The following is a 25,250-nucleotide window of genomic DNA, read 5'->3' as shown; positions in this document are numbered from 1 at the left end:
AGTTCTTATTATATATTTTCATAATATTACTCCTTTATAATTTCAAGAGTTTACAGACTTAGCGTAGGCTAAGATTCAACTTATAAAATAATATATGATAAATTGAATTAAGAGTCATTTCTCAACTTTTTATGATTTTAATGGATAATCTATCATTTATTTAAAAAAATTTTAATTATATACAACTATTGATATAAAAATCTATATAAAATAATTATTAATTGTATAAATTATTATCAATTAGCGAAGATACTTTGGTTGGGACAGTGTTAAAATGAAGATCTAATGGTCGCGCGTTCGATCTATGCTTATCACATTTTTTAATTAAAAATTATAAATATTTATTTTAAAATTTTTAATTATTTAAATTTATTTATAGTTAATTATTTAAATTTTTAATTATTTGAATACGTTAGAAATTATAATATACCGCATAATATATTGCTGAAAATTTTAAAAATTACGGGGTAATTTTATACATATAATTGTCAAAATTAAATATTTCTACTACATAACATGTTCGGCTCTATCTTTTTGATATCATATGTTTATATATGTTGATGCTAAAAAAACTGTGCACGGATTATACTAGTAATCATATATTTGTAGTCTGTAAATCTTTAAAAACAGTCAACAGCAAAATTATTCCAACATACTCTATTCATTCCAATTAGATAAAATTTATTTGTGAATGCCAATTAAAGAAATTGTGGGGATTTAAAAAAAAAAAAAAAAAACATACCAATTAAGTGGAACAATCAAAAATAAAAATTTTGTGTAAATTAAATGAGGGACAGTAAATATTACTATTGTTAATCAAATGTAATTATGAATAATAATGTATCGACTCTCACTCAACCTCTCCATGACCCATGTGATGAGTAAGACATATATCATCCATCTTAGCAACCATACATACAATAAATTTTTAAGATTAATTAGAATATGATATATAACTTTCTGGATAATTCCATTTAATCGAATTAACGTGTCGCATGTGAATTTCTATCATTTACATTTATCAATTTAGTCTCAAATTACCAACTAGTCAATTAAATAAATAATAAAAGCTTTTTAATTAATACTCCTATTACACTTGAATGTGTTGAACAAAAATAAATAGTTGAATGTGTAATGGTTAGGACACTCAATTATATTTCGAATCATAAAATTTAACAAATCTATATCAAAAATACTTATATTATCATCTTAAAGAGTTGGTAGGCTATATCTAGTAACCAGCCCTCATGACTTATATATACTATAATAGAATGTTAAAGTCATGAAAGCTAGTTAGCTAGACATAACCTACCTACACATTATACAATATAATATTTATGTATTTAAAATAGCAGTATTTGGTTTGGGGATGACCATAAAATAAATTTAGACCAGGTTAAATACATGTGGAGTCCAAACTTTTGGACTAAGATTTGTTTCCGTGGACCTTATAGATTCAAGATAGGGTTCGAATTCAAAATAAATCTAAATTTATTTTGACATGTTCAACAAAATTTTTTAGTTGATCCATAAATTAGTTAGCAATTAAATAATTAAAGAACAAATTCAATGAACATATTTGAAAACCAACCAATATTTGGAATTAAACTAATAATAAATTGTATAGAAAATTAAAAGAATAGACAACACATATAATATGTAAACCCTAAATTAAACTAATAACAAACTATAGAAAAATAAAAGAGTACATTGTATATATAACATAGTTGAAAGCCAACCAAGCTTATTAATAATTCAAAACTTTGAAAACAACTTAAGCATACTAATAAAACTTATTTAAAATTGAAAATCTCTGAAATTAAAGATCTTGAAAAAAATTGAGTTATACAATTATTTAATCCTAACGAATCCTATAATAATCAAGAAAAAACTAAATTACAAGAGAAGTATACATGTCTGCGACGTTAGGATTGCAGCGACAGTGCAACAGGGAGGGAAATATGTGCTGTTTTGGACTTCAGATATTTGCATGATTAAAATTAAAAGATGGAAGATATATTAGAATCAGGAAACATATTCACCAGTAGTTGATGTCTTGATGGATTATAGTGCATAACAGTGAAGTAATTTTGTTTTAAATACCTATTTTGAATGAATAATAAGATAATTAATCATTCTTAAGTCCACTCAAAATATTATTTTCATTATTATCTATTATAATATCTAATTATTTATTATCAAATTCTCAACTTATATACTTCTTCTGTTCCAATTATTTACAACAATAGAAATATTACACTATTCGGTATTCACTCATCATTCTTAATTTGTGATTAGTTTTTAATCTATAAGTTAAAATATAGTTAAGTGTGATCTTGTTTAATTCGTCTCAATGCAAAGATTATTAATATCAAATTTTTATAATTTTTTTATCGTATAAAATAGATATTAAGAATTATATTAGTGTACTGCGTGAAAAAACAAATATTACAAGTATTTTGAATGATGCATCTTATAGCAGTGTCGTTCCTAACAATTTTTAGGCCCTAGGCGAAAAATAGAAAAAGGATCCTTATATGAATAAAGTTTCGATTATTTTTTCTCCAACTATGTAGTTCAATATTCATGCGCTTAAACCTAACGTTATAAATTCGATCCATGCTATAAGCCATTTATGCGAATACTAAATTTTAATTATAAGAATTAATCCAATTTAAGCCATTTCATGAGTTGGGTTCTAAACGATTACATTTGAAAACTAGTCTCAGGAACGACCTATCTTTTAGAAACATTATGCAAATTAAAGGAAAAATATAGCATTATCTACAAGACTACAAGCAGGTGAGAGAAAAGAGACGGCCAAGTGTACACTATAAGAACATGTAGCTGTACTTTACATTTGTCTCCGCCACCCATTTTCCAAATTTTCAATTTCTTCCCTTTTTTTGCTCTTTCCTCTTCGTTCCAGAACATCTTGATTTTTCAGTAACTTTTTTAACTTCAAATATTCTTTGGAATTGGCGAATTTTTCCAACTTTATAAGGTTAACAAATCATTTTTTATATGCTAGGATTTTAATAGGTGAGAGTTTTATTATTTTAAATTTATTTATTTTATTATTATTTTTTTTGTAATTTTGTAGTAATTTGCCAATTAAGGTGGAATTTTTACCCTCTAAATTACAAGATCCAGCTCAATAAATTTTTTATTTATATAAAGGATTTCATTATCATATTCAAATATTCCCTTTTCTTTCATGTCTTGTATTTCTACTCTGTGAAACAATAAAGAGGGTACGGAAAAAACCCGAAAACTGTACATCGAATTCTCATTTGTAAGGAGAATTTTGATGTTACTAAACCAGGTGATTTTATTTATATTCTTCTAATTTTAAATAAATTTATGGTATTTGATTTGATGGGTGTTAATTTATAGGGTTTGAATTTGCAACGTAATGTACTCATGTCTATTGTCGGCTCTTTGTTGTTTAGGGTTTTTTCTAATCTTTTTGGGTGATTATGGGCCAGATCTGAATTGGGTTGTTATGAAAGTAATGATTTGTATCATGTGTTAATCAGTTTTGGTTTAATTTAATGCTTTGTTTGCTTGTTTTTAGCATAATGTTTTTGCTGTATTTCTGCTTGATTAAAGGGTTGTTTCTCATTTTATGGAAAATGCTAGTGATTTGTTCAACCAATTGATTAATTAATCAAGATTACATAATATTTTTAATGCAACCTTAATTTGGAGCTTATATATCATTATCCTATTACCCTGTTACAATTTCTGGGTATTAGGAGTAGATTCCTTTCTTTTTTATGATTAGCCAAATTAATTGCATTACTAATGTTTTTGTCTGGTGCATATTTTTCTGATATTTTTTGGGTGGTCCAACTTTGTTGTAGATTGTTCCTAAATGATTTCTCCATAATTATTTACATTATTGTTGATTGGATTTTCAGGGTTCATGAATGCAACACAATGACAGTTCCTGAGACAATATTGTGATTTTCTTCTTTTCATGTTTTGAATCCTTGAAAATATATCAGCATTGGTAAACAATTTTTTTGATTTTGTATTGTGGGTTGTTTGGAGGAATTGATTGATCTATTGGTGGGTATTTTAAGTAATTGATCATGGTTGCAACTGCTGCAACTTCTGCCTTTTTTCCTGTTGCTCCTTTACCTCCTGATTCGGGGTCAAAAGACTCAAAACCCTCTTCAACAAAACTTGGTTCTAAGTCTAAATCTGGTTCATCTGGGAGCTTAAAAGTCAAGGCCAATGCACAAGCACCTCCCAAGATTAATGGTACCACGGTTGGTCTTCCGTCGATGATGGAAGGAGTGAAAAATGGGGAAGATACCTCCTCTCCACCCCCAAGAACGTTTATCAATCAATTACCTGATTGGAGCATGCTTCTTGCTGCAATTACTACTATATTTTTGGCTGCTGAGAAGCAATGGATGATGCTTGATTGGAAACCTAAGCGCCCTGACGTGCTTGTTGATCCTTTTGGTTTGGGGAGTTTGGTTCAAGATGGGTTTATCTTTAGACAAAACTTTCCTATTAGGTCCTATGAGATAGGGGCTGATCGGACGGCATCTATTGAAACGTTAATGAATCATCTGCAGGTATATTTTAAAATTTCCATTATGTGAGATGGAATGAAGAACCACCTAACTGTTATAGTCTTGAGAAATACTTATGTTAGTTCTCAATGACCCAAGAGAGCTTTACTTTTGCATTGCAGGAAACAGCACTCAATCATGTGAAATCAGCTGGCCTTTTAGGTGATGGCTTTGGTTCGACCCCCGAAATGTGCAAAAGAAACCTAATTTGGGTAGTTACTCGAATGCAGGTTCTTGTCGATCGTTATCCAACTTGGTTAGTGGCTTCAACTTTTTCATTTTTAAAGTTGGTGTACCATGGCCAATGGTTGTATAAGAATGTGTTTCTTCCTCTATGGAGCCTAAGATTATAGTTCTAAAATTTCAGATTTTAATGTATTATAATGAAATTACTCATTAAAAAATCATGCACACTTGAAAATTATTTTTGCTAGTAGGGATCAATTAACTTTTTGTTATTCCAAAGGTAAGGCTACGCCACTGCGTATACTCAATCTTATCAAAACCTTTACCTAAGTTGGAGCTACTTGATAATGTTGGGGTATTGAAATGTTATAATCAATCGTGGGTTGTACAAGAATGTATTTTGGAAGATGATTACAAAGTGATTTTATGCTTTCTAGCTGATATCTTTGTTTGTGTTAGGTGTGTGGAAAACGGGCTCGACAGACTAGGCAATAATTGTCTAATCAGAATTTATGCCTAATTTTCTGATGATCCTTGAATATATAGATCTCTTTATACCAATCAATACATTTATGCAGAAGATTCCTTTTTTTTTTTTAAAGTTGCTTTTGATGTTGGCTTATATGTTTTGTGCTAATTGACTTGTAAGTGCTTTGCTTATGTGCATATTTGTGTGTCTACTGAGCTGTTGGGGTATTTCCTTGCTTTTAGTGTAATGTTGATGTGATCATGCAAACCATTAAATGATGTTCATGTATCAATTGCTGGAAAGCATCATGTCTACAATACTGTATCAGGAAGTGAATTTGATCAGAAATTATGGAATTTGTGGTTACCTGTTCCCTTTTCTGCAGGGGGGATGTTGTTCAAGTAGACACTTGGGTTAGATCATCTGGGAAGAATGGTATGTGTCGTGACTGGCTAATTCGAGACTGTAATACTGGTGAAATTCTCACACGAGCCTCAAGGTTTGCAATACTTTTTCCCATTTTTTTGTTCTTATGTTTTCATTTGCTATACCTTGTTCACGTAGTTTATGAGCTTCTTGAATTACATACTTCTGGAGATGATGATTGGAGGAGATACCTAGTTATGGAGTAGTAATAGTACTGTCTAGTTTAAGATTTTCTCTAGTTTTCAACTTACGAAATTGTGCTGTATGCTAATAAATATGTCATGAATTTGCAGCGTGTGGGTGATGATGAATAAACAGACAAGGAGGCTGTCAAAAATGCCTGATGAAGTGCGTGCAGAAATAGGTCCGTACTTTGTGGATACGCCTTCTGTTTTTGATGAGGACGAGAGGAAGCTTCCCAAACTTGACGACAACACTGCTGAACACATCCGTACTAATCTCACTGTAAGTTACCTTTTTTTGGTTAGATATTGCTTTATGAGGATGGTCATTGAACGGTGAACTCACCAATTTATGATTATTTCCAGAATGAAATGATGCTTCTCTGATCACTATTTACTATTTTCTCTGATACAAAACTCGCTATCTGCAGCCGAGATGGAATGATCTGGATGTCAATCAGCATGTCAACAATGTCAAGTACATTGGCTGGATTCTTGAGGTGATGATTCTTTATCCACAACTTGATGTGTTTTGTGCTTGATCGATTGCATCACTTATCAGTACTTTGTGCAAGTTTCTTAAAAATCATTTTTGTCATCTATTCACCTGTCTTCCATCTATACTTTACACCCCCAATCTATTCTTACTTTCTAACGTCTTTCAATTGCTTGTTTCACTTGTGTTGTTTAAGTCATAACTAATTAGTTTTCCATGTTTATTTATCGACCAATAGGAAATTTTAAGTTGGTTAAGCCATCATCGGCAAATTTTCAGCTTGATTTCATGAATTATTAGACTGAGCCAATGTCTCTCATCACTCCTACCAGAGCAATCACAAAGCAAAGACTCCCACACCCGTACAAATATCATACCTTGGTTTACGCCTCTTTAGCAGAGAATTATCAGTAGTTACCATGGCACGTACGTTAAAAATAAAAAAAATTATGTTAACGGTGTCCCGAACAATATAATGGAGATGCGTCCAGGAACAAGTTATGTGTTTCTATCACTTCATTCCAGCTTCTAAAACTTGTACAATTTTTTCTGGAATTATTTTCGTCCACAAATTATGAGAAGTAGTGCCTCCTAAAAATGGGTAAAAACAAATTCTTGAAAACCCAAATCCTGTCTGTTTCCCTTTTTGGGAATGAAGATATACAGTTGGAATGTTGGGTGATGCTACAATTTTTTAACATTTGTTTCAGTCTTAGATTTGTAATTAAAAGTATCAGAATCATAGAGTTATGCCATTTCTAACAGTGTTGCCTACAGACCTTGGTTTTAGTTACTCCTTCCGTCCCATTGAGTTTGTTTTATTTACAAAGCAGGCCATTCTATTTTAATCTGTTTTATAAAGAAATGTGGCATTTATTAATGAAAAACGTGTGTCGGCCTGCAGAGTGCTCCACAATCATTACTGGAGAGCCATGAGCTCTCAAGCATGACTTTGGAATACAGGAGGGAGTGTGGAAGGGACAACGTGCTGCAGTCCCTTACCGCAGTGACAGGAACTAATGTTGGGGGGCTCCAAGATTATTGGAATGTCGAGTGCCTACACCTTCTCCGAAATGAGGAAGGGGCTGAGGTTGTCAGGGGAAGAACCGAGTGGAGGCCGAAGCATGCTAAGAACTTGGGTGAGTTGGATCAAGTTCCCGCAGGAGCCTAGTTTGCATCATCACTTGAATTCGTGTGCCTAATCGAATCTTGTGTCCTTGCAATTCTCTTTACCCCCTGCTTTTTCATCATCTTGCCTATATATGTTTATTTACGCGGTTGTGCCGAATGATTCTACAAACCCCCTCTCCCCTATGTAATTATTCTAAGATGTGTATCTTCTACCTTCTTTATCCTTACACCCTCTAATGGTAGGACAATGAAAAGAAATTAGGGATATGTTATGTTCTTTAATTCTTTTTGGAATGGTGATTATGAAATGTTTGTCCACAGCAGAAGGCTATCCACTTATTCATTTTTGGGTATTTTAAAATTTATGGTATTTCATTTTGCAGGTATAAAAGTAAAATATCCCATGTACTATAAATACTATCTTCTTTTTCCTATTGCTATAATTTTTACAGTTTTCAATTCTCAAGCTGTCATTGATATAGAGGTGTTTATTCAGGTTATCGAGTTGATTTTTATATAATTGTATATCATCTTTGAAGTTTCGTCAAACAAGGTTCAGTTGCAGGGTTGGATAAATTTTGGATCATCGAGTTTGTTTTGAACACTTCTACATCAATAAATAGATCTATACGCAAACAGGTTTCATTCCATTTTGATTCGCACCACTTGAAGGAAAAATTATCTCATATCTGTTTCAATACGATCGGTCATGTTGGTTTTTGTCGGGTCAATTTTGGGTAGCTTTGGTTGAAGTACATCAATTTTTTTCCTCATCATTAAATTTAAAAGTGTATTAAGCATAAGGATAACAACAATTTAGCTCAAGATGAGAATATCAAAGATTGATGGAGGGATTAATTTAATGGAGAACAAGGAAATGTTGTAGACATACAACAATTACTTTCTATATAAAAAGAGTTACTCTTATTCGAGATCATCAATCTATAAGACGACTTTTAAACAAGAAGTTTATATGCTAATAATTTATAATAGTTGGATTACTCAACTCACATATGAGACATGTCTGACAATGAGATTGTCTCATATAAAAATTAGGGATATGAAAATAAAGAATTCATGTGAAGAATACAAAAAACAAAGGTAGGGTGGGCCTTGAAGAAAATAAAGCTAAGAAAAGTAGTTAGGCCAAACGATATACCTATTAAAGTATGTAAATGCCTAAGAACGATTGGTGTAGCTTGTCTAACCAATTTATTCAACAAGCTTTGTAGGATAAACAAAACTCTTATTGACACTAGTAGAAAAAGTCTCATTAGTAACTCTTTATTTGTATCTTTAATTGAAATAAAAGATACAAATAATACAATTTGTATCTTTTAATCTAACAAAAGATACAAATAAGCTTTATTTATATCTTTGAATTAAACAAAAAAATACAAATAAGTATTATTTGTATCGTTTGTTTAAACAAACGATACAAATAAGGATCATTTGTATCGTTAGTAAGAAAAAACGATACAAATAATGAGGCGCCTATTTTATTGCCAAAAATTTAGTATTCTGATGGAAATGAAATTAGGTAGCGTTTGGGAATTAAGAATTGTATTGAAAACTTAGAATTCCATTTTGAATTTCTAAATTTGGAATTTCAATTTCAAATTTATTGTTTGGAAGATCTTAGAATTTACAATTCCCTAATTACAAATCTTAAAATTTGTTTGGAATCAATGAGATTTTCAATTTCTAAGTTTCAAATTCTAATATTTTTTGGCAAAAATGAAGAATTACAATTCCTGAATTCAATAGTAACATTTAATCAAACATAATGGTTCAAAATCTTTTTTGGAAAAATATAGTCAATACTACTCTAAACACATCCAAACTGTCCATATAAACAAAAATAAAATCTGAAAAAAAAACTACTCAAGAGTTAAGACATAGTAACAGCCAGTCTGATTTCTCATTTTCTGGTAGTCCCTTTAACATAACAAACTCTTCTGTATCCTTCAAAAACAGTTTTGTTGCCTTCATGATAGGTGGAAGTTTGTTTGATTGTAAATAGTTTTCAAACGACTCTGTAAATCTAGAAATAGCATCCATGATAGAATCTTTCTTTGAACTCTTGTTAGATGATGCAGAGTTTGCCTCAGATGCACTGCAAGTTTCATTTTCTTTCTCCATAACTGCCACAGATTTTTCATGTTGCTCAACTTCTTGACCCGTAGCTCTATCCATGGCAAATAGTGTGCATATTTTATCCCAATAATCAATATTCTTATTTCTACCACGGGATTGACCTATTTAAAAAAATTACTAGATAAATATTATAAAGATCAAAAATACAAGTTATTTATACTTCTATTTATTTACTATTAAAAGTATCACAAGCACTGAAAATAATATAAAAACCAAGGGCCGAAAATAATACAAAGGGCAAAGACAAGCAAAGACTGAAAATAAGGTGGATAATTTTAATAAATGATAATATGAAATTGAAACTAATTAAGAACATTACTAGCATCCATTTGTTGGTTCCAAGTAAGATAAGATTGTTTTGGTTGTTTTTGTGGTACCATTGGCTCTTTTCCGGAACTCTTCATGATGAATGCTAAAAGTATGTCTCAGCAAAGGCAATCAACACTAACAAGCATGTCCTCAATAATATAAAGACAAATTACAGAATATGTAGTGAAACAATTACATATGAACAATTACGAGTAGTAGTGCAAATAATGAAGCCATATGATTTTAAACAAGTCTTCATGTACCCAAAAAAACAACCTACTTTAAAGGCTTTAGTGCAAATGACAATATATAATTAAATTGTTCTTTCAAATAATACTTAAGAAAGTAATAAGACTTCCAATCTAGCTTAATATCTACAAGCATTAAAGACATTGAGGATAAACATGTCCTAACAAAAATCTCAAGTAACATGTGTCCTTCGCTGTTGATATTCTTCGAACATCTTTTGAGCAAGATTATCTCTAAACGCTTTCCACTCATTACTTGATTGCGTACTAAAAATGTTATCATCTTCTACATCTTCTTCATCAATTATCTCTATATTTAGTAAATCTTCATCTACCAATAAGACTTGTTTCATCCATAATTTCATCCCTCAAAAAGTTATGAAGAATAAAACAAGCGTTTATAATTCTAATTTGAGTCTTTTTCTCAAAAAAAACTTGGGTCTCTGAGTATACTCCATTGCTTTTTCAATAACCCAAAAGCCCTTTCAACTATGTTTTGAGCTGAAATATGTCGTAAATTAAAAAGCTCTTTTTAATTTGTTGGAGTGGTGCCTCTCCACAAATTCAAATGGTACCTCGTGCCTCTATAAGGAGCTAGAAAACCTTCAGTGTTAGCAAATCCCAAATCCATGAGAAAATACTTATCTGCATTATATAATTATTATACATATATTAGCATTTCATTTTATATATGGTGTAAATTATTCGATTGTTGTTACACATATAAAGTCTTACTTCTAGGAATCTTCAAACCATTAGGCCTTTAAAGAGCATCACGAAGAATGCGTGGATTCAAAGCAGAACCTTCCCAACCAGGCAAAACGTGAGTAAAACGAAGATTTGAATCACATGCAGCTAAAACATTGGTGCTAATGTCCCCCTTTCTATCTCAGTAGCGAGCTCGATCTTCAATAGGCACAGTCATTTTAATATGAGTCCCATCGAGAGCTCCAACAATGCCCTAATATGGTTTATGCTAATTAATACTACAAATCAAACCTCCTAAGAAAGTAAAGACATCGATTTATTTTTAATACTATAACTTACCTTAAACCTATTTCACTTTGTATCCTTTGTGTAATTGCTCTGGTTATTACATGGTTTTATATAATACTTTCCAAGCTTGAGTAGTGCTTTAAGGACTACGTGAAATTGTCGACTAATAGTCTCTCCAGAATGAGCAAAGGTTGCTTGTATTGTTCTATTTTTCAAATCATGTGCAAGAACATGAAGAAATATTGCAACAATTTCTTTCACTGTAACATATCTTGTAGTCACTAAACCACCCTTGGATTGTAAAATATTGCACAATTTATCAAAACAACGTTTGTCTAGACGTAATTGCTCCTTACATATTCTATCATTCATCAATGTGTCCATCCAAATTGTTCGTGTATTCGTACGTTCTTGTTGATTTTATGTTATTTCCTTTACTCCATACCTCAAATCAAACCAAGCCACAACAATAATCATGAAAAAAACCTACAACCGCCATAACAACTTTCTTATCTTTATCCACATTCTCCCTTGCATGTTTTCTGGATTCTTGAATACTAAGTTGATCATGCATTTTTTGTCTTCCCATAAAAAAAAATATTTGTCACTTAGGATACATGGTAGTATTTTGCAATTAATATGTACTTACAAATTGTATAAATTATTATTAACATTAATAATCTTTGAAACTTCTAGTAGAAGTATATGATTTAACTTTTAACCCCTTAATAATGTAAATAGAAGAGGGACAAGATTCAAAAATGAAGTGATGAGAAAATAAAGTTCATAGAATGACGAAACTTTCAAATTCGACAGTACACAATTTATTTTTCAAAAAAAAAAAAACCCAGAAATCATTAAATACTACGAACGCCCAATAATCATGATTGAAATTATTAAATTAGACCTTAATCTAACAACGTTACAATAGTCAAATCATCACAATCCAGCTCATACAAATGTCCATTTTCAGCAATGTGAATCAACAACTTCCCTCTACATATGTACCCTTTGTGTAAGCATGTAAAGTATAGTAGTAGTTCTATTTTGGCTGCTATATAGTTTAGCCATTTAAGAATCTACTTTTTTCTTCCTCCTCGTTCTTTTCCATATTGTGATTCATACTTTAACTTCCACTAATTGTTAAATTGTACTTTAAAAATTAAAAATTAACTACATATAAACTATAAAAATAATAGAATATAATTAAATTATATATTATAATTTATTTTTCTTAAATTTCTAAAACTTAAGCAAATGAAATGGTTAAAAAAGTGTTAGTGTATATAACATATTATGAGATTTCAGCATCAGTTAAAGTTTTTGGTTGATTTGGTCTATTAGCGTGATATTAAAAGCCAATGTCACAAAAAGATCACGTGTTTGAGTTTCAACAAACACTCAAATTTAAGTGGAATAATATAGGACTTTAACCATCAGTTTAAGTTTTTGATTGAGTTAATCTCTTGAGTTTTAACACAAGCAACATAGTGATTTTTTGGATATGATGAAAACAAGAGATAATTAGCTATAATTATAACCAAATAATTTGGGATGGATAATAATTATACTCATAATCAAACTAAAATATCATCAATTATTAGGATAAAAAATACAAAACTAATTAGCACCTCTAGATCTCTAAACTAATATGCACCACTTTCTAGCTCCAACATGATCTCAAACAATTATCAAAAACCCTAATGGAGCAAAAAAAACAAACAAAATACACAACTAAGCAACTTAGAACAAAACTAAAATTTATAATCTAAAAAAAAAATTAAACAAGCTGCGTTAAACCCACAATCAGCAAGAAACAATAGAATTCAGACTAACAGCGAAAAGCCCACAAAAGATTGTTTTTAATTTTCGATTCTCAGCAACAATGACAAAAAAAGTATAAAAACAGCAACAACTAATCTCCTACATTGGTGCTATCGGTACCAAGCTCGATAGAGAAATAGAAAGTAAGAGATGAAGCATACATGAAAAGCAAGGACGAAAAGCTTTGGAGCAATGAACACCAGCAACAATGGTGGATCGAGGCAAATTGAATTGGAATTGGGAGAACACAACAATTAAAGAGAGAGTGAGAAAGTGAAAGATGAAAATAAGGTTTCTGAAAGTGGGAGAGGTAGATTGGATTTGAAATGATAGGTCATGGGCTGTCATTTTACCATGGACTATTTTAAAGAGTATTGGAATTAGATTGGAATTAGGCCAAATTCTAGAATTGAATTTTATGACCTCCCAAACAAGTAAATTGAGGCAATTTAGGATTTGCAAATCAGATGTCCATTCCCAAACAAAGCATTAGAGAATTTTCATTCCTCTAAAAACTGTGCTCCTTTCTCGCTCACCTTCTCTTTTTTTAGTTGTGATTCTTGTTGAATAGTCAACATCCATTGATTTGTTAATTGTGCTCCTAATATATATAGTTCAAAAATTAGGGTTTGGTAAGTTTTCTTCCTTCTCCTCTCTTGTTCAACTAGTTTTGTATAATTGTTTGAGAATTGTCGATTTTTTTATTTACTTTTGGTTTTGGTTTAAATCTCTTCTATTCATATGAAGAAACACGCATCAACAAAGGGTATTAATTTTCCTCTACTTTGTTACTACTATGTAACACCCCGAGATTTTAATGACGTAATTAATTAAAATTATAATAACTTTAGAGATTTTGTAATTACATTAAATTATTTTCTAGTTAATTTTAGTATATTACTTCCATATACGAATTTAGATGTTAACTTATATTTATATTAAAAATAGAGTTACGACTACTAAAATAAAGAGTTTCGAATTAAAATTAATATAATCGTATAAAAAAAAGAAATAATAATAATAATAATAATATATATATGAACAAAAGAAATGTGAGTTTCCTTGATTAGGGTTTTATTTTAGGCAAAATTATAAGAAACTACCTAATTTATATGCTCTTTTTTAAAAAACTACATAATCTAAATTTTTTTGCAAAAAACTACCTTATATAACACAAATATTTGCAAATGACTACCTGTTAACGATTATCGTTTGTTGACTGTTACCTTAACCCTTTGACCAGCACATGAGTGTCACGTGACTAATTAAAACACTCATTCTTCTTCAATTACGTTCGATTTTCAGAAATCAAAACAGGAAAAATCAAAGACAACTCTTTCATCTTTACTTTCTCTCCCCTCCTCCTCTTTACTTCCTCTCATTGAAAGATCTAACCTATACTGGTACGTACTACTTCTCAATTATAGTTTTCTAGTTCATTCTTTTATTTTAGGGTTAATCTACATTTTTTTTTGTTTTAGCATTTTCAATCTAATTGCTGCGTTTTTTTTTTGAATTTGTTGTTTTTTATCTTGCACTTTGTGAATTGATTGTTGTTGTGTCTGAATAATTTGTTAGGGTTCATAAAATTAGCTAGATCAATAAGATGAAGAAATTGAAAATAAAAAAAGGCTATTAAATTGAAAAAGAAGGTCTGAGTTGGCTATTGAGGTGGGTAATGTAGGGACTGTTAGGGTAGATGAGGTGGGAATTGAAAGAGCTGATGTGGCAAATAAGATTGTGGATGAGTTGGAAAGAGCAAATTTAGATGTTGATGTTGGGGAAAAGGGACCACCAGTCACAGATATGGGTTTTAAAGAATCTTTAAGTGCTAACCCTAGATCTAAAACAGAAAACTCAACTGCTATTTCCACCCTAAACCTCACAGTAAACGAGAGAGCCCACATAGAGGAGGAAGATTCTGATTTAGATGATAGTAGTGATGAAGATTATAGTAGTGGTGATAAGGATGAATTTGAGGATGATGCTGATTTGTTTGCAGAAAATGTAGTTTATAGTCTTGATTATGTGTTTATAGGTGATGATGAAATCAGATTGGTAGTAGATAAGGAGATTGATGAAGAAAACAATAGAGACATATACTATAATGGAGAAGGGGATGAACTGGAGTCTGATGATGATGATTTGGGTGCATTGAATGATGATGAGGAAGGTATACATAGTTATCCTACATTCAATCCCGAGGTTGATTTCAAGGGTAAGATCAATTTATCTTTAGGACTTAAATTTCCATCAACATATGTGTTTAGAAAAGCACTAAGGTACCATGTTATTGAATGTGGTTACAATTATTATTACATGCATAATGGTGGCAGTAGGATCTGTGTGTATTGCTATAATAGATGCAATTGTAGTAAATCGAACGCAAGAATTGTGAAGTGTGTTTGTGGGAAGGAGAAGAAGTGTTATTTTAAGGTTCATGTTGTAAAGTTGAAAGATGAGGAGACACTTCAAATAAGGAGTTATTTTTCCAAGCACACTTGTGGTCACCAACACCAAAATAATAAAGTCACTGCTTTGTATTTAACTGAGAAATACATAGAGGATTGGAGGGAAAATCCAACTTGGGAACTAAAGGCATTTGAGAAACGAGTTAATATGGAGTTAGGTTGTGAAGTGAAGTATTCTAAGTGTTATATGGCAAAAAGAATTGCTCTAAAAATGATATTTGGTGATGCTAGTGAAGAGTATAGCAGGGTGTGGGATTATGCGGAGGCAGTAAGGAGGTTTAATCCAGGAAGCGCTGCAATCGTCAAATGCATTGGAATAGAAAAACCTCCACCTTTGTTCCAAAGGATGTATATATGCTTGCTAGCATGTAAGGAGGGTTTTGTTGCTGGCTGTAGGCCTATTATAGGTGTTGGTGGGGCACATTTGACGGGAAAATTCCCTGGGATTTTGTTGAGTGCTGTAGGTAAAGATGGGAACAATAACATCTTCCCCATTACCTGGGCTGTTGTTGAAACAGAAAATGTGGAAACTTGAACTTGGTTTCTAAATCTCCTTGTAGAAGATCTTAGATCAGTTACTGCATCTAGCAGTCGGGTACAAGCAGGAGGTGATGCTTTCACCTTCATGAGCGACAGGAAAAAGGTATGAATGTAAATACTTGTTAACACATATTCTGTTTTAAGTATAACTAATGCTATAATGATAATACTAATTTATGGATAATGTAGGGTTTGGTTGAAGCTTTTAGCTCAGTGATTCCTGAAGCTGAATTTAGGTTCTGTTGCAGGCATATATGGGAAAACTTCAAGATCAAGTTCCCTGGAGAGTTGTTCAAACAACACTTTTGGAGAGCAGCAAGAGCTTACAACAAGGTATGGAATCAACTATGCATATAAATATTTGAGATAAAGTCCAACTAATTAGTAACAATTTATTTTCAAAGTTTCATTTTGATAGAGAAATGAATGATATTAAGAAAATTTTTGTTGAAGCATATGAATATCTAGCTGCTATTCCTATAAAACATTGGTCTGGACATGCTTTTTCTAGTAGGAATAAATCTGGAATGTTGTTAATCAACTGTTCTGAGACATTCAATAACGTGTTAATAGAAGCAAGGGGAAGCCTATAATTTCTCTAATGGAATGAATTAGGAGATATGTGTTGCAAAGAAGTGCAGCTAAAAGGGAAGGGCTGAGTAACTTTGAAGGTGTGTTAACGTCATCTACCAGCAAAATGATTGAAAAAAATGCAAAAGATATATACGGTTTAAGGGTAATCCCAGTGGATGTGTTTGAGTTTGAGGTGGATGATGATGACGAGTCTTACGTTGTCAACTTGACCAATAAGACTTGCCATTGTGGAAGCTGGAAACTTATTGGGATCCCTTGTAAACATGCAATGGCTTGTATTGTTCTTAGAAATTATATGCCAACCAATTTGTCTACGAGGCGTATCATGTAGAAACGTATGCAAAGACTTATGGTCCAAAGTTTCATGGTATGCCAGGACACAAAAGATGCCTAGAAGGCCAAACAAGAGGAAAAGAAAGAAAGAAGCTGATGAAGGAAAAGGAGGGAAGAAGCCTGCATGTGCTTTTAGAGAATTCAAGCAAAGGAGATGTGGTAATTGTGGTAACATAGGTCACTATAAAAAAGGAGATGTGTTGTATGCAAGCAATATGTACATCTTGATTAGTGTTGTGTATGTAAATCTTCATTGTTGTATGCTACTGTTGTGCATTATACATTACACAGCAAACAACATTATACATTACACGACATTATTGCATTAAACAGCAAACAGAAAGCAAACAGTGTGTTCAAGTTCATTGAATCAATGTGTATCATTGAAAATCAGTGTTGATGATACTGCTGTGCATGTTCAAGTTCATTGAATCAGTTTTGATCAAATTTGAGTATACTGATGTTAAGAGAGTCCTGATTAGTTTTGAGTATATTGTAGTTGATTAGTGCAGAAAGCATCACATACACAACAATGAATGTACACATCAAGCATCACATACACAGCATCATATACACAACATCACATACACAACATCACATACACAACAAGCAGCAAACATCATTGTATGTTATTATAGATGCAGCAAGCAATACCAAAAAAGAAATCAAATAGACAAAATAAAAACCCTTTTCATTCATCATAATCTTGTTACAAAAGAAATCATCATTCCATTGCATACCCAAATCATTAATACAAATTCTTAAATAGGTCATAAACTTCATTTAATAGCCTTGACTAGTACAACCATCACCAATAAAAAACAAAAGAAAAACCCTAATACAAAGCTTGACATTTGATTTCAGGTTCATCAATCCATTTAAACTTTTTACATCCCCTCCAATTTGTATCAGGATTATAAAAAAACGCAAGACTTAAACCTTCTTCCAGGATTTTCCTTGGTCTATGAAACTCTCCTTGCAAAGGGAACTCCACACCCACATTTTTCAGGCTTCGGATTTGCTATTGAAGAAGGAGAATACATTACTAATTAATTGCGGAATGATTGTTCGAAAAAATAGGGTTCTTTGAAGGATTTAATTACAGAAATCAAGGAGAAAGAGGAATAAGGATGTTTTGATGGGAGATTGATGAGTTTCAAGATGAAAGTTTCTAAAAATTGAACGTTATTGAAGAAGAAGGAGTGTTTTAATTAGTCACGTGACACTCACGTGCTGGTCAAAGGGTTAAGGTAGCAGTCAAAAAACGATAATCATTAATAAGTAGTCATTTGCAAACATTTGTATTATATTATGTAATTTTTTGCAAAAAAAAATTTAGATAAGGTAGTTTTTTAAAAAGGGCATATAAATAGATTAGGTAGTTTCTTATAATTTTGCCTTTATTTTAGGTGAGATTACTCCTTGCGTTACACTTGAAAGAGCCGCACACTCCCTTTCCCTTTCCCTTTTCCTTCTTCCTCTTTCTTTCTTCTCCTTTTTTTCTCATGTGAACTGCCTTGGCCTGCTGCGCCATTACCGACCACCCAAGCAAATCCAGCCTTCCACCGCGCCCTGCTGTTGCAGCAGCTCCATTCAACCTCCGCCAGCCGCTGCATCATCCCATCTCTAGCAGCAGCTGCTGCTGCGTTCTATCTTCACCATACCGCGCCCTTGCCGTGTCACCATTGTCTTTTAAACCCTTTTAGTTCACCTTTATAAGTCATTTTTCTGCACTCTCCATACAAATTATGGTCTCTAATTATAAAGTTTTGTTAAATTTATGTTTGTCTTTGTTAAATTATTTTATACTTGTTGTATCTTTTTAAAATTGTTATGGGTGAATTACATAAATGGTTAATTGAGCATAGATGAGTTAGGATTTGCATTAAGGGTGAAGATGATGGTAGTTGTGCTATTTTCGGGTTGTCAAGCATTTTTTTTTAATTGATTGAAACAATGGAAACAATCAACTAATTAGCAAGATATATGGAAGATCAATTACAAAATATCTTTTCCTAAATAACAACCTAGAAATATGCTGACAATATTGCACAATAATCACAACAATAAATCAGGAAATTAATTGATATTAATTTCCTAATACCCCCCCCCTCAAGTTGGAGCATACGGGTTACAAATGCCCAACTTGCGAAGTAAAATTTCAAACTTGTCTCTTCCCAAGGCCTTAGAGAATATATCAGCTATTTGTACCGTAGTCGACACATATGAAGGTTGAATAGTACCATCTGTAATCGAGTCCCGAATAAAGTGACAATCTGCCTCAATGTGTTTCGTTCTCTCATGAAACACTGGATTTTGAGCAATGTATAACGCAGACTGACTATCACAATAAAGATGCATTCCACTCTTGTGTTCAACACCCAAATCCCCTAAAAGTTGTTTCAACCACTTCAACTCACAAGTCAAAGCAGCCATCGAACGATATTCTGCTTCAGCAGAGGAACGAGAAACCGTATGCTATTTCTTAGTTTTCCATGAGACAGAAGACAAACCAAGTAGAATAAACCAACCACTTAATGATCATCTGGAAATAGGACAACTAGCCCAATCTGAGTCGTACCAACCTTCAAGCTGCAATGCACTATCCGATCTCAACAATATACCTTGTCCTGGGTTTTTCTTCAAATACCGAACAACACGCAATGCAGCTTCCCAATGTTCCACTCGTGGAGCCTGCATGAACTGAGATAGTATGTGGATCGAGTATGCCAAGTCAGGCCTAGTAACAGACAAATATATCAAACGACCAATTAGTCGACGATACTTTTCTACATCTCGCAACACATCTCCTCTCGCCAGAGCTACGTTGTGATGTTGCTCCAGTGGGAAATCTGCAGGCTTGAAATCAATCATACATGTTTCTGTAATGATGTCCATGGCATATTTGTTTTGACAAATAAAAAAATCACTGTTTGCTACGAGCTACCTCCAAACCCAAAAAATATTTCAAAAGACCCAAGTCTTTCATCTTGAAACAGTTCCCCAGATATTTTTTAAAATTGAGCATAGCAGATTTATCATTACCTACAACAATCAAGTCATCCACATATACCAGCACATTTAACTGTGTTTTACCTTTCGACAAAGTAAATAGTGAATAATCGGAATATGACTGTTTAAAGTCATAATTTTTCAAAGTTGCTGCGAGCTTGGCAAACCAACATCGGGGAGCCTGTTTCAAACCATACAGGGACTTTTTCATTCTGCAAACTTTTCCAGAATTTATATTTTCTAAACCAGGAGGAATTTTCATATATACTTCCTCTTCAAGATCTCCATGGAGAAAGGCATTATGCACGTCCATCTGATGAACCTCTCAGTTCTTCACTGCTGCTACTACTAGAAAAGTACGAACATTTACCATTTTAGCTACCAGAGCGAATGTCTCATTGTAATCCAAGCCTTCAATCTGATGATGACCAAAAATGACCAATCGAGCTTTCAATCTTTGCAAGTGTCCATGCTCGTCATACTTCTCTTTATATACCCATTTGCTTCCGAGGGCCTTTTTGCCAGGAGGCAAGTCAACATGTTCCCAAGTACCCTATTCCTCTAGAGCCTTAATTTCATCTGCCATTGTCTTTCTTCACCCCTCGTACCGCATAGCTTCTTTGAAATTGTTTGGCTCATTCCCTGCTGAAATAGCTGCAATATAGTTTCTATGTTTTTGAGAAAAATTGTGAGAATCAACGAAATGTGTTAATGTAAAGACCATACCTGAGGGAAATGTTGTCACGGGAATAACCGGAGGCGGAGATGGACTTTTATTATTTCGTACAGTGGTTACAAAGTCACGATATTTCACATTGGCATACTTAGTACGCATTCCCTTTCCCATAGCATCACCTTGCTCGCGCACCACACTCCCTCCTTGCTCCACACGCTGCTGCACCACACCCCGCTCATCAATAAGCTGCGGTTCACTCACCACAGGCTGTGTTACAACAGCCTTCTCGCCATCAGCGCCCACTAGATAGACAGTAGGCTGGGCAGGCTCCCTCGTGTCACAGGTACCATCACAGCAGCCTGTATTATCATGCATTGCAGGCTGCTGATCCTCATCAATAGCTCCCCTGACTCGTGGTCCACCCTCATAACACTCATCTTCATCATCACTTAACACACAATCCCCTATAAACAAAGCCGGAGTTGGATTATATGTCACAATACTACCATTTATGAAAGGATATTCATGCTCAAAGAATTGCACATCACGAGACACAAATAGTTGTTTAGTTTCTACATCAAAAACTTTCCACCCTTTTTTTTCCAAAAGGATATCCCAAGAAAACACATTTCCTACTACGACTTGCAAATTTATCCCCTTTTCCCCATTGATCATGAGCATAACACAGGCATCCGAAAACTTTGATGTGGTCATAAGAGGGGGATTTATTGAAGAAAATTTCAAAAGGAGTTTTGTGTTTAAGCAATCTAGAAGGAGTACGGTTAATCAAATGACAAGCGGCTTGAACACATGCCCCCCAAAATTGAAGCGGCAAATTTGCCTGAAATCTTAAAGCTCTGGCTACATTCAATATGTGTTGGTGTTTTCTCTCAACTCGCCCATTTTGTTGGGGGGTACCGACACACGAGGACTCAAATATTATTCCATTAGCCACAAAATAATCATTCAAATTATTAAACTCTGTTCCATTATCACTCCTGACTCTTTTAATGTCACAAGAAAACTGACGTTTAATCAAAGCAATAAAAGAAAGAAACAAGTATTCAACTTCCGGTTTATTGCTTAACAAATACGTCCACACACTTCTAGAAAAATCATCGACAATGGTCAAAAAATAACGAGATCCACACAAAGAGGGTGTCCTGTAAGGCCCCATAAATCAACATGAACCAATTCAAATAAACAACTAGCTTTACTATTGCTAATTGGAAAACTATTCCTATGCTGTTTAGCACAAGGACAAACATCACAGGATTTATTTTTAATGTCTCTCGCAGAACCACTCACAAACGGAAGATGTTGTAGAACTCTTCCCAACGGATGTCCCAACCGTTGATGCCATAACTCTGTAGAACGACTTCGATTAATCTTCAAAGCTTTCACCCTTGGAACACCGCGCAAATAATAAGGTCCTTCCACCCGATCACCCGCTCTAATCACCTTCCTCGTCGCTAGGTCCTGTATAACACACAATTTTTTAGTGAATTGCATAGTACAATTTGATTCATCACATAATTTTGAAGCAGAAATTAAATTGCAGTTTAATTCTGAAACATAGAGAACATTTTTAATAATCAATCCTCCTTCCAATTCCACCGAACCCATCAAAGAAGCATTTACATATTTGCCATCCGGTAAACCTACCGGATAATGAGACACATGGACCACATTAATCAAAAGAGACGCATCATATGTTACATGATTTGACGCGCCTGTGTCGATTATCCAATCAACACCCTGCTTACCATGGAGTTTTGGCTTGAGAGTATTAAGATGGTTTAAGAGTTGCTGAACCTGAGCCGCGGAAACCCCCGCAAGAGCTGAGCCATCAGCCTGAGTAGGAGCAGCACCTTGCGTTCCTTGAGCAGCAGACCCTCCTGTCTTGTTTGCACGGGCAGGAGGTGTTGATCCCTTTCCACGACCTGCTGCACCTGCTGCACGCCCCCCTCCGCGAGCCGAAGACGTGCTACCACGACCATTACCACGGCCTCCTCGAGGCCTATCACCCCACCAATCCGGGTATCCATGAAGCTGAAAGCAAGAGGCTTTGACATGCCCCTCACGATTGCAGTAGGTACAAGTAAACTTTGAAAGTTTTGGGTCAGATTGTACCTTGAAAGCCATGACGCTGTCTCGATTAGAGGCCACTGTATCAGTCGAGCTAAGGCTCTCAGCCTGAATAATTTGCTGATAGGATTTGTCCACCCCCGGAAGAGGGTCCTGAGTAAGAAGTTGACCTCGGATAGAGGCAAACTTGTAATCCAAACCAATCAAAAAATGATGTACGTAGTCATTTTCCCGCAATTTTTCCACTTGGGAAACAATATTACAGGAACATTTCCTACAAGAACACGACGGATTAGTTATATATGTGTGGAGTTCATCCCAAATTTTGGCCAAAGGACCAAAATATGTTGTACCAGGTTCATTTTTCTCCTGGTTACACAAGCCCAAAGAGAGCTTCAATTGACAAATCCTTGTGCCATTGACAACACAAAAGCGTTTTTTAAGGTTTGTCCATGGCAAGTTAGCATCATCATATTCACCAATCGTAGAGCGAATAGTCGGTTCTAGAGTATTGGTAATCCAAGAGACCAACATTGAATGAACGACCTCCCAATCCTCTAGTTTCTGGACATCAGTAGGCTTCACAATCGAGCCATCAACGAAACCAAACTTTCGTTTGGCCTTCAACGAGGTCTTGATCGCCCTCACCCACTCATCGTAGTTCTCACCACGAAGCTGAATAGGAGTGATGATATTTCCCGGACCATCACTTGAGCCCAAGTGATAGACTAAATCAACCTTGGGTACAGATTTGTCTTCCTCACCAGGCATGATAACGAATTTGTAGAGAAAAAAAAATATGAAAAAAATTATGTGATAACTCTTTCTCAATTATACGTGATTAATGAATAATACATATAAGAAATTATCAAACACCTAGGCTCTTGATACCATGTTAAATCAATATGATCAATGTGAATAATTTGATATTTCTTCATTTATTGATTTACACGGCTATCAGCCTTATATACAAAATACAATGGAAACAATCAACTAATTAGCAAGATATATGGAAGATCAATTACAAAATATCTTTTCCTAAATAACAACCTAGAAATATGCTGACAATATTGCACAATAATCACAACGATAAGTCAGGAAATTAATTGATATTAATTTCCTAATAACTCCCTTTCCCTTTCCCTTTTCCTTCTTCCTCTTTCTTTCTTCTCCTTTTTTTCTCTTGTGCACTGCCTTGGCCTGCTGCGCCATTACCGACCAGCCAAGCAAATCCAGCCTGCCACCGCGCCCTGCTGCTGCAGCAGCTCCGTTCAACCTCCGCCAGCCGCTGCATCATCCCATCTCTGGCAGCAGCAGCAGCTGCTGCGTTCTATCTCCACCATACGACGCCCTTCCCGTGTCACCATTGTCTTTTAAACCCTTTTAGTTCACCTTTATAAGTCATTTTTCTGCACTCCCCATACAAATTATGGTCTCTAATTATAAAGTTTTGTTAAATTCATGTTTGTTTGTTAAATTATTTTATACTTGTTGTATCTTTTTAAAATTGTTATGGGTGAATTACATAAATGGTGAATTGAGCATAGATGAGTTAGGATTTGCATTAAGGGTGAAGATGATGGTAGTTGTGCTACTTTCGTGTTGTCAAGAATTTTTTTTTAATTGATTGAATGGTCAAGCTTTGACTTTGAGATTATAATGTAAATGGTGATAATAGTAGTCACAAATAGTTGAGATTATCAATCACTAAAAGTGATTGTTAATTGTCTTGTATTATAAAAATGATGATAGTTATTATTTATATTATCAAGTATTAATGCTAGTTAATTGTGGTACGGTGGTAACTATTAGAGTTTAATTTTATCATTGTGGAAGTACAAAGAAAATTTTGTTGTTATTATTGTTGCTAATTATTAGAGGAAGTGTTTTTTTTCATGTCATACGTCATTGTGAGTAATTTTATGTGTTGTTGTAAGTTATACCACAACTTGAAGTTATCACTAACATCAACATTATTTTAGGTTATTAGTATTAGTGTTGTTGTACAAGTGTTATTAATTGATGACATGACATGGTGATATGGTTTCATTACTCGAGTCCCACAGGTTTGAAAAAATGGTTATAAAATACACTTTGTTGTTGTGAAAGCTTATTTGATTGTTGGTTTAGTGAATGTGGAAGTCTATTGGGTTATTGAGTTAATTTTATAACTTATGATTAAGTATAAATTGAGTATGTGAATTGGTTTAGTATGCATTACAATAAGTGGAAATTAATTGGAATGGGTGAATGATAGCTTGTTCTAGCCTTTAGATGCTCTTAAGTGGAGACAAATAGGCTTATTAGTTCTACTCCAAACTTGTATAGTTGCCAGTTCATAAGAGGACGGTAAAACCTTAATTGGGTGATTATTGTGATTTTTGTTGTGCAGTGACGCTTACAGGTACGTACACGTAGTAAATAACTATCATATCCATCGTTTCAAATTATTATCAATATTTCATGATTATATGCATCGTATTAGAATTATAGAGCGCCAGAAAGGAAACTATGCTATCGTTT

The 25,250-nt window shown here is 33.5% G+C and overlaps 2 protein-coding genes across 3 annotated transcripts; both read left to right on the top strand.

The window, feature by feature from the left end:
* Nucleotides 1–2,760: 2,760 nt before the first annotated feature.
* Nucleotides 2,761–8,224, top strand: LOC130824560 (palmitoyl-acyl carrier protein thioesterase, chloroplastic-like). Of its 2 annotated transcripts, none has more exons than XM_057689613.1 (7): nucleotides 2,761–3,325; nucleotides 3,924–4,592; nucleotides 4,712–4,845; nucleotides 5,630–5,743; nucleotides 5,964–6,135; nucleotides 6,284–6,352; nucleotides 7,253–8,224. In XM_057689613.1, the coding sequence occupies exons 2-7, from the start codon at nucleotides 4,098–4,100 to the stop codon at nucleotides 7,517–7,519; spliced, it is 1,251 nt and encodes a 416-aa protein (XP_057545596.1). In that variant the 5' UTR covers nucleotides 2,761–3,325; nucleotides 3,924–4,097; the 3' UTR covers nucleotides 7,520–8,224. The 2 variants fall into 2 exon arrangements, with proteins under 2 accessions (XP_057545596.1, XP_057545597.1); XM_057689614.1 differs by having other exon boundaries at nucleotides 2,850–3,042.
* Nucleotides 8,225–15,632: 7,408 nt separating this feature from the next.
* On the top strand, nucleotides 15,633–18,004 carry LOC130823321 (uncharacterized). Its single transcript, XM_057687938.1, has 7 exons — nucleotides 15,633–15,948; nucleotides 16,045–16,127; nucleotides 16,214–16,357; nucleotides 16,462–16,589; nucleotides 16,640–16,945; nucleotides 16,995–17,193; nucleotides 17,864–18,004. Exons 1-7 carry the CDS (start codon nucleotides 15,633–15,635, stop codon nucleotides 18,002–18,004), a joined length of 1,317 nt encoding a protein of 438 aa, XP_057543921.1.
* Nucleotides 18,005–25,250: the final 7,246 nt, after the last annotated feature.

The sequence above is a fragment of the Amaranthus tricolor genome, chromosome 9 (genome assembly GCF_026212465.1).
Source record: "Amaranthus tricolor cultivar Red isolate AtriRed21 chromosome 9, ASM2621246v1, whole genome shotgun sequence".
Taxonomy (NCBI): Eukaryota; Viridiplantae; Streptophyta; class Magnoliopsida; order Caryophyllales; family Amaranthaceae; genus Amaranthus; species Amaranthus tricolor.
Note: the sequence above shows the minus strand (reverse complement) of the source record. Positions and strands in the feature narration are given on the sequence as shown.

Excerpts from the sequence above, each read along its gene's own strand:
- LOC130823321 (XM_057687938.1), top strand. The coding sequence starts at position 15,633 with ATGGAGTTAGGTTGTGAAGTGAAGTATTCTAAGTGTTATATGGCAAAA. Across the intron at positions 16,128-16,213 it reads TCATGAGCGACAGGAAAAAG|GGTTTGGTTGAAGCTTTTAG; the intron begins GTATGAATGTAA and ends TGGATAATGTAG. Across the intron at positions 16,358-16,461 it reads CAGCAAGAGCTTACAACAAG|AAAATTTTTGTTGAAGCATA; the intron begins GTATGGAATCAA and ends AATGATATTAAG.
- LOC130824560 (XM_057689613.1), top strand. The coding sequence starts at position 4,098 with ATGGTTGCAACTGCTGCAACTTCTGCCTTTTTTCCTGTTGCTCCTTTA. Across the intron at positions 4,846-5,629 it reads GTCGATCGTTATCCAACTTG|GGGGGATGTTGTTCAAGTAG; the intron begins GTTAGTGGCTTC and ends CCTTTTCTGCAG. Across the intron at positions 6,353-7,252 it reads ACATTGGCTGGATTCTTGAG|AGTGCTCCACAATCATTACT; the intron begins GTGATGATTCTT and ends GTCGGCCTGCAG.